Genomic DNA, 9,787 nt, shown 5'->3' with positions numbered 1-9,787 from the left:
AAGCTTTGTCATTATAATCCATAATTGATGCTGCATACTAAATCTTTGTCATTTAATTATTGATTTTGAATACTATCAAGAGGAAGAGTGTGGAGAACAAAATGAAAATGAAGATCAGTTTGACACACTGGTTGATAGTCAGAGTATCTTTGGCACCCAAATTCCAAATGAGCAAGTCCAAGATGACCAAAATATTACACACGATTTTGCCTAGCCAACTGTTGAAAATGAAAAAAGAAATGCGAACATCACAGACATGGACGCGACTGAAATTGATAGGGTGATCAATAATGTGGTTAATTTCCAAGCAGAAGAGGCAGTACAAAAAGAGGCTTCATGTACATCAGTTGAAGAATCAATTCCTCCAGTGCAAGAAGTGGCAGTGCAAAAAGAGCATTCAAGTACTTCAATCCAAGAATAAGTTCATATAGTGTAAGAAGAGGCAGTGAAAATAGTGGCTCCAACACCTAAGTTCCTCAAACCCCAGTTCACCCACATCGAGAAGAAGCAAAATCAAAATCAATCCCTCCACTGCCAATTCAAGCTAAGGAACAATAAGGAAATGCAGCATATGTTCCTTAACTGCTAGTTCACCCCGAAAAGTTGACAATCAAGACAAGGAAGCAACAAACACTCTATGAATGGCTTCTTGCTCCACTTACGGATGAAGAAAAATGGGAATGTGAAAATTCAAAAGAGGAGTTAACACAAGAAGAGCTCTCTCAAAGCCAAACAAATACACAAGAAGAGCTATCTCAAAGCCAAACAAATGCTGCAAAGTACTAGAAAATGAGGGTGAAACTTCGGCTTCAGATGTTGAATAATGTTATCAACACATGCCACTTCAAGAAATTCTGTTATTGAGAAAATAGTTGAAGAGTAGGATGCTTTGCAAAACAATAATAAGGACTTGCAAAAAGAAAACAAGAAGGTGGAAAAGAGAACAAAAAATTGGAAAAACAGAAAAGTGAACTCGGGAAGAAGAACACTGCATTGGGGTAACAAAAGAAAAAATGGGAAGAAGAAGAGAATAAGTTGCTGGAAAAGAATAAGGAACTGTTGAAGGAGAAGAATGACCTTGAATGGCAACAAGAAAAGTCCTACAAGAAGCATTGTGAACTAAATGCATTAAACAAGGAAAAAATGGACAAAAATAAGAGAGAAATTTCAAATTCTAAAAGCTCAGCTAATTTCTCTTGAAGAATTAGTGAAGAAGCAACAAAAAGAATTTTTGAGTTAAACAAGACCTTGGGTTTCTAGACCCTTCGGGCTATTTTTGGCCCTCTGGCCCTATGGACCCTTCGGTTGGAGATGGTCTAAGATCATCTTCTTTTTTTGGACATAACAAATAAAACCACTTTTCTAAAACACGCCTCCTATCGAACATCATGACCATCAACCTCCCCTAATTGATTCAATCAAATCCAGAATAGGTATCCGACGTTCTTCAGAAGTTATTGCGTTAAATGATTCTGCAGTTGCATTACTCAATTCGCCCCACCGATTTCCTCGAAAATGTATAATAGAATAAAGCTCTTTTGGAAGATCATCTAAAAATGAATCGTAAATATCTCTGCCAATACTTCTCATTTTTGAAATATTCCTATCAAAATCTTCAACACTGCATGCATATGCACAATTTTTGAAATATTCACACAACTGATCATTCAAAAACCTATTACCTGCACATTGCCTCTCTAAATTTTCCCTCAAATGTATAATACAGAAACCATGAGAAGCGGTAGGGAAGTACTTTCAAATAGCATTCAAAAGCCCATGATGTTGGTCAATAATAAACATGATCTTCCTTCTTTGGTAATTTAATATCTGAGCGAAATGTTCAACAAACCATGTCAACAGTACCATAACACACAGGGAAAATCTCTATATAGAAAGAAAAAAATTAATAATTATATGAAAAAAAGGTACTGCACATAACATTATTGATCCTACACATTATTAAACTAATGATGCACTCTAATAAATAGATGTTGCACACTATTAAACTAATATTGCACTTTAATAAACAGATGTTGAACATTATTAAACTGATGCTGCATATTATTAAACTGTGTTGCACTTTAATACACAAATCTACACAAAAAGAATAACTTGATTCTCCAAAAATTTGTAATTTATAACAATTAAAAAAACTTACCATTATTTGCATTTTTAGCAAAACAATCAAGAAGATTACCAGTATATCTTTCCTTAAAAAACATACCATCAAGGAACAACATTGGTCTACACCATTGGAATCTTTTAACACAAACTCCAAAAGATATGAATAACCTTTCAAATTGATTACTATCGTTATCAAGTTCTAATGCTCAAAAGGATCCATCATTGGCACGCACAAACTTATCAAGGTACCAAGGCAAAAATCCAAAGGAGAGAGCCTGATCACCATTAACCTCATTATATGCAATCTCTTTGCCACGCCAAGCTGCATGGTATTTAACATCAAGACCATAACTTTCCTTTATTTCTCTCATAACATCCTTTGCCTTAATAGATGGATTCAAAAGAACCTTGGCAACCAACAAAGAGGACAAAACAGAAGGGCTAAACATTTTATTCTCCTTTTGACGAATACATCCAGTGCAAGTATGAATATTATTTAATTTTTTAATGATAAAACAACCACTAGGCTGTTGCACAACAAGATGAACACGCCATTGACACCCCTCCGACAGTTTCTTTAAGCAAACAACAGTAACACGCTTCCAATCATTCCTAGTGAACTTGAAAACAAAACCAACCTCAATAGAGTATTGTGTAAGTTCTGTACAAAACTCAACTGCACAATTTTCATAACTTTGACCCTCATAAGAAATATAACTATGTCACTCATTTGTTGCATAATAGTGAGGTCCATAAGAGCCATACTTACCCAAAAATTGGTTCTCATCTCTAATACTAGTAGCTTCACTTAGGCAAGACAAGACACTACTAGTAGAAACAGTAGACATATCCTTCTTAGCTTGAACATAAACATCAACAATTGGAATTGAAATCAAATTATTCACCAATAGAAGGGTCTGAATATCTTCATTGCACTCTAATAAACAGTTTGGTTCGCGTCCATATAATGAGTATTTCAACAGAAAGCCTCCTGTTGACAAACTTGGAAACCTCAAAATTAATTTCCCACACAAATCCCCAGTATGCGGATAAAGTGGCACAAATACTGCACAATTTTCATATACACACTTCAACACTTTAACAACAAACATGATCTACACCCAAAAAAAATAAAAACATAAAGTTAAAATTGATGCTACACAGAAATAATTAGATATATACATAAACTCCAAAAGATATGAATAACCTTCGTCAAATACTAAACTAACTCATAATCCATTTTGATTCTAGCAAATATATATATGATAACTATACTGCAAAAAACAAAAGGAACTTCAATGAAAAACAAAAGTAGCACAACGAAAAATCACCTTCGGCAAACACTCGATCAAATAAAAACCGAATCAAAATCTTCAAAACTAAAAAACCATGACTGCAAAAAAAAAAAACAATCCAACAAAACTCAATGCGACCAATAAAAAAAATAGAAAAATCAGAGACTCTTTCAAAATCTAAACCAAAATAAATTCAAAATCATACAACACTTCAAAAAATCTAAAACGGAACACATAAAATTCAGAGAGATAAACTTGAGAGAAAAACTTACCTTTGAAGAAAACTTGAATGATTTGAATAGAAATTATGGTGAGAGATAATTGAGGGAGATGACGAAAGATAAATCGGAACAGATAAACTTTAGAGAGAAAGAAAAACAACAGAGAAACGAAAATATAATTTGAATGATTCGAATCACCGCTGATTGCTATTTAACGGAATATAGAACTGAAATGGAATACGTAACTGAGGCATCCTCAACTGTTTATATCAATTGTTGTGAAGCCGCCAAAAGGCATTCTTTTGTATGGACTTCCTAGAACAGACAAGACTTTAATTGCCCAAGTTGTTGCTAATGAAACTAGGGCATCTATTTATTTTTGCATCAACATACCAGAAATCATGTTGAAGATGGCAGGGGAGAGTGAAAACAACCTCAAGAAAGCTTTTGAAGAATAGAGAAGAATGCATCATTCATTATATTTATTGATGAGATTGATTAAATTGCTTCGAACCAAGAAAAAACATATGGAGAAGTTGAAAGGCAAATTGTATCCTAGCTCTTGACACTCATGGATGGACTCAAATATATGGCTAATGTAATTGTTATAGGGGCTACAAATCGTCCAAAGAGCATTAATTCGACTTTTAAAAGGTTTGGAAGATTTGATAGGGAAATAGATATTGGTGTCCCCGATGAAGTTGGACGTCTTGAGGTTTTGCATATCCATGCCATGAACATGAAGCTTGCTGAAGATGTTGACCCATAAAAGATAGCTAAAGACACACATGGTTGTGTTGGTGTGGATCTTACTGCTTTGTGTCCTAAGGGTGCACTTCAATGCATCAAAGAGAAGATGGATGTCATCAACTTAGAAGATGTGGAAATAGATGCTGAGATTCCTAATTCAATGGTAGTTAAAAGCTAGCACTTGCAGACTGCTCTTAGCACAAGCAACCTTTTTTTCATTCGCCAAACAACTATTGAAGTGCCAAATGTTAGTCAAGAAGATATTTGAGGTCTCCAAAGTGTTAAGAGGGAACATCAAGAGGTGGTCCAATATCCTATAAAGTATTCGAAGAAATTTGAGAAATTTGGAATGTCCCCTTTAAAGGGAGTTCTCTTTTATAGCCCTCCAGGATGTGGTAAAACTCTTCTTACAAAAGTTATTGCCAACGAGTGTCTAGCAAACTTCATCAGTATAAATGGGCTTGAATTGCTTACATTGTGGTTTCGAAAGAGTGAGGCCAATGTACGGGAAATCTTTGACAAAGCCTATGGTTCTGCTCTATATGTCATGTTCTTTGATGTGCTTGATTCCTTTGCCACTCAGAGAGAGGGTAGTGTAGGTGATGTCGAGGGTGCTACTTATAGGGTTTTGAATTAACCTTTTACAAAAATGGATGGAATGTCTGCAAAGAAAACTGTTCTTATTATTGAGGCCACCAACAGACCGAACATTGTAGACTTTGCGCTTCTGCGTCCAGGACGTCTGGATCAGTTGATTTACATTCCTCTTCCCTAATGAGGATTCTCACTATCATGTATTCAAGTCTGGCTTCAGGAAGTCTCCAGTTACTAAAGCTGTGGACATCAGAGCCCTTGCCAAGTACACTACTTGTTTTAGTGGTGCAGATGTAACAGAAATATACCAGCGTGCTCACAAATATGTGATAAGAGAGAACATTAAGAAGGATATTAAGAGGGGGAAGAGGAGAAATAAAGATCCTAAGGCAATGGAGGATGACGTTTTTGATGAAGTAGTAGAGATAAAGCTAGCTCATTTGGAGGAATCGATGAAGTATGCTCGTAGGAGTGTTAGTGATGCTGATATTCAAAAGTACCAGGCTTTTGCATAAATACTACAACAATCAAGAGGGTTTGGAATAGATTTCAGGTTTGCAGACAGTGCCTCTGACGGAGGTGTTGCTTCTGGGCCTGATGAAGATGACCTTCAAAATTAGTGATAATGTTTTATAAAGTTGGTATTTTGTATGATTGTTTTGGAGAGGCTTTAGGTTTTCAAGAATGATCATGATTGCACAAAATTTGAGAAGGGAAAGTTGGCCATTTAAGACTACTATTGCAGTAGCTCATAACACTTATATATATATGACATTGGTAGAGTTTTAGGAGTGCACAGTCAGCCCCTATCTCCATTAGAGCTAGCTGAAAAATGCATACCAAACATGTTCATACAAAGCTAATCTTAGCCCTAAATTGCAACTTTTAATTTAAGCCTTACATTTGTCAAAAACTATCACTTAACCCAACTAGCCATTACACTTTAAAAAGAAACTAGTTGCTAGCTTTCTTAGTTTAATTGATGCATTCCTTCTTAATTAACTCTAGAAATGGTTTAACATCTACCACTCCCTTCTAAACTCTTTCTGGTGTTGACTTCAAGCAAACTCCTCAGGTATGTGAACCTTTCCTCTGGGAGTGCCTTTGTAAAAATGTCTGCAACTTGGTCTTTAGTTCTGCAGTATAGTAATTCAATGACATTCTTTTGCAATGCATCCTTTATGAAGTGGTACTTCCTTTTGATGTGCCTGGTTTTCTAATGAAACACAGGGTTCCTAGTCATTGTTATGGCTAGGGTATTTTAACATATCAACTGAGTTGGTTTAACTTACAGTTCCTCGAAATCTTTGAGAAAAAATCTCAGCCATATTGCTTGAGATGTTGCTTCTGCAGAACTTACATACTTAGCTTTGGCTGTTGACAGTGCAACACATTGTCGCTTAACTAAAGCCCAGGAGAGTACTCCAGAACCAAAAGTAAATGCATACCCCGATGTGCTCTTCTTGTCATCTTCACTACCTCCCCATTCACTGTCATAGAAACCAACTAATATAGTTGACTTTCCTTTCTCATATTTGATCTCAAAGTCAATTGTTCCTTGCACATACCTATGGACTCTTTTTGCAGTTCCCAAATGTATCTTTGTAAGATTGTGCATGAACCTTGAGAGTAAGCTTGCAGTATACATGATAGCTGGTCTTGTTGCTGTAAGATATAACAGACTGCCAACTATCTTCCTATAAAGACTTGCATCCATTGGTTCACTTCCATCTTCATTCTTAAGTTTTTCATTTGCAATTAAGGGAATGCTCACTGGCTTGCAATCCTTGAGACCAAACTTATCTAACAGTGTTTGTGCTATTTCATTTGACGAATTAAAATGTAGTTGGATCTTTGTACTACCCCTATTCCAAGAAAATGGTGAAGTAACCCTAAGTCTATCATTTCATATTTTCCCATCATCTCATTTATGAATTCATCCACCATTCTCTTATTGTTTCCAATAAAGATCACATCATCCACATAGATGGATACAATGAGGATATCAGAACTATTTTCTGTTTCGGTGTAGTGTGTTGCTTCATTAAGGCTTTTCTTGAAACCACATTTAGTTAAGTGTGAGTCAATCTCACTATACCAGGCTTTGGAAGCCTGCTTTAAACCACATAATGCCTTTTTTAGTTAATAGAGCTTACTCATTTTGACTTCAAAACCTTATGGCTGGTCCACATAAACTTCTTCTTCTAGTACACCATTCAAGAAGGCGGATTTAACATCCAATTCGTGCAGCTACTAACCCTTCTGTGCAGCCAATGCAATCAAGTTCTAATTGTGTACAATCTTCCCACAAGTGTAAATGTCTCCTAAAGTCAATTCCAGGTTTTTGGGAGTAGCCTTTAGCCATCAATCTAGCCTTTTCTTTTGCACAAATCCATCCAAGTTCAACTTGGTTTTATAAACCCACTTCACACTAATCATAGGTTTATCACTTGGCCTATCAACTTGAATCCAAGTTTCATTCTTCTCACTCATTGAGATTTCATCCTTCATTATTATCTGTCATGCTTTGTCATTCTCAACTTCTTCAAACGTTTCTGGTTTAATGACACATAAATTGCAGGTAGCATAAATTTCATCCAAACTTCTCATTCTAACTGGAGTTAACCTGAGCTTCAGATTGAGCTTTGTTGCTTTTCTTGTTAGGATATTGAACCTGTACTTAAGCTTTGTGAACTCAAAGGGGTTTGAAATGGTGAGTTCTGAAAGGTCTGCAAGAATTTCTTCCTCCAGATTCATGATTTTCATCAATTCCATTATGTGCAATTCTTTGCTCAGTGAAACCAATTTGTAGTGATACTTTGTCTTGTTCTACTGCATTTGTTTCCCAGTTCCACAATGTATCTTCATCAAAGATCATATCCCTTGAAAGATTGATCTTCTAAGTTTTCAAATTGTACAACCTATGGTCTTTTTCACTAGTTCCATATCCAACAAAAATGCACTTGTTGCTGGATTCTTGTAGCTTATGTCTGAGTTGTGATGGCATATGTGCATAACACACAGAGCCAAAAACTCTCAAATGCTTGGTTGCAGGTTTTCTTTCATTGAACACTTCAAATGGAGTTTGCTTCTCTAAAGCTTTGGTGGGACACTTGTTCAAGAGATATACAATGGCATTCATAGCTTCTCCCCAAAATGAGTAGGGCATTTTCTTTTTATGTAACATGAATTTAGCCATTTCCACTATAGTTCTGTTCTCTCTCTACAGTGCTATTTTGTAGAGGTGAGTATGGTACTGTGAGTTGCTTTTCTAGGCCCATCTCTTCACAAAAAGCATTAAATTCCACTGAGGTATGTTCACCTCCCCTATCTTATTTTCTTGATTTGATGCCCATTTTGTAACTCCACCATTGCTTTAAACTTCTTGAAGATGTTAAAGACTTCTGATTTGAATCTCATAAAGTATACCCAACACATTCTTGAGTAGTCATCTATGAAAGTCAAAAAATACTTATTCCCACTGATGGATGCATTTTTCATTGGACCACACACATCAGTGTGAATTAGTGCTAGTGGTTTTGCAACTCTCCAAGCCTTGCCAGTTTTAAAAATTTCCCTGTGTTGTTTCCATAGTGCACAACCTTCACAACAAACTTCATTCACATCATCTAGCTGAGGCAACCCTTGCACCATTTTATGTTTCTGCAGATTTTTCAAACTTTGCATATTCAAGTGCCCAAATCTTTTATGCCATAGTGTTCCTGAATCAATTGTATTTGCCTTCCTTGCCACTTATTCCTGGTACCTCAATAATAATGGAAAAGTTCTGTTTTTCATCTCAACCTTCAAAACTAAATTTGATAGAGTCTTATCATCATATATTTCAACAACAATATCACCAAAGAACAAAAAGTAACCATGTTCCATCATCTATCCAACACTAAAAATGTTTTCATGCAGACTTGGTACTAACATGACTTCCTTAATGTGTCTTCTGCACCTTTTGGTTTCAATGATGAGAGTACCCTTGCCAACTGCTTTCACAATGTTCCCATTTCCCATTTTTACTTTTCCAGTGAATGCAGTGTCAATGTTAGTCAATAGAGACTCATGAGCATTCATGTGATTACTGCAACCACTATCTATATACCAGACTTCATTATCTTTCACAACACTGGCACTAAATGCACAAAATACATTGGTCTCCTCCTCTACTTGTTTGCAATGTTCACTTACTAAGTAGTATTTGATCAGCAGTCCTTATGCAAGTGCCCAAACCTGTTGCATTTGTGACATTTTGGTTTTCCATTAAACAAACATTCACCAAAGGGTAACTTATCACAGTACTTACATAATGGTTTGGATTTACCACTACCACTATTGTTTCCACTATTGAATTTGAACTCTCCATTTGATTTTCCTTCCCATTTCTTGTTTTTCCCTTTCCAATCTCTCATCTGTTTTTTCTGATGTTAATTAGAATGACTAGAGGACCATGTGATTAGTGACTAAAAAGCTTTCTCAGTTGCACCATCAGTGTGCCTCTCAAACCTTTGGTCAAAAACTCTCAAGGAAACCAACACATCTCGTACGTTAAGGGTATCGGTATCTTTGATTTCCTCTATCACACTTACAACTAAATCATAAGGCTTAGTCAGACTAATTAAAAGCTTTTGTACGATTCTTTCATTTGGCAGATCTTCTCCATAAATTTTCATTTGAGTCATAACATCAAACAATCTAGAAAAGTAGTCTTTGAGTGTTTCATCTTCTCTCATGCGTGTAAATTCAAAATCACGTCTAAGATACTAGAGTTTCACTTTCCTTACCTTCGCGTTTCCT

At 35.8% G+C, this 9,787-nt stretch overlaps 1 protein-coding gene and 1 pseudogene across 1 annotated transcript; one reads left to right on the top strand and one right to left on the bottom strand.

The window, feature by feature from the left end:
- The first annotated feature begins 256 nt into the window (after nucleotides 1-256).
- On the top strand, nucleotides 257-5,604 carry LOC137740675 (cell division cycle protein 48 homolog pseudogene; annotated as a pseudogene).
- Nucleotides 5,605-6,272: 668 nt separating this feature from the next.
- Nucleotides 6,273-6,701, bottom strand: LOC137740674 (secreted RxLR effector protein 161-like). The gene has a single exon (XM_068480508.1). It carries the CDS (start codon nucleotides 6,699-6,701, stop codon nucleotides 6,273-6,275), a length of 429 nt encoding a protein of 142 aa, XP_068336609.1.
- Nucleotides 6,702-9,787: the final 3,086 nt, after the last annotated feature.

This window comes from Pyrus communis, chromosome 7, assembly GCF_963583255.1.
Source record: "Pyrus communis chromosome 7, drPyrComm1.1, whole genome shotgun sequence".
In the NCBI taxonomy this organism is placed as follows: Eukaryota; Viridiplantae; Streptophyta; class Magnoliopsida; order Rosales; family Rosaceae; genus Pyrus; species Pyrus communis.
This window is presented reverse-complemented; position numbering and strand designations above follow the sequence as displayed.

Excerpts from the sequence above, each read along its gene's own strand:
- LOC137740674 (XM_068480508.1), bottom strand. The coding sequence starts at position 6,701 with ATGGATGCAAGTCTTTATAGGAAGATAGTTGGCAGTCTGTTATATCTT.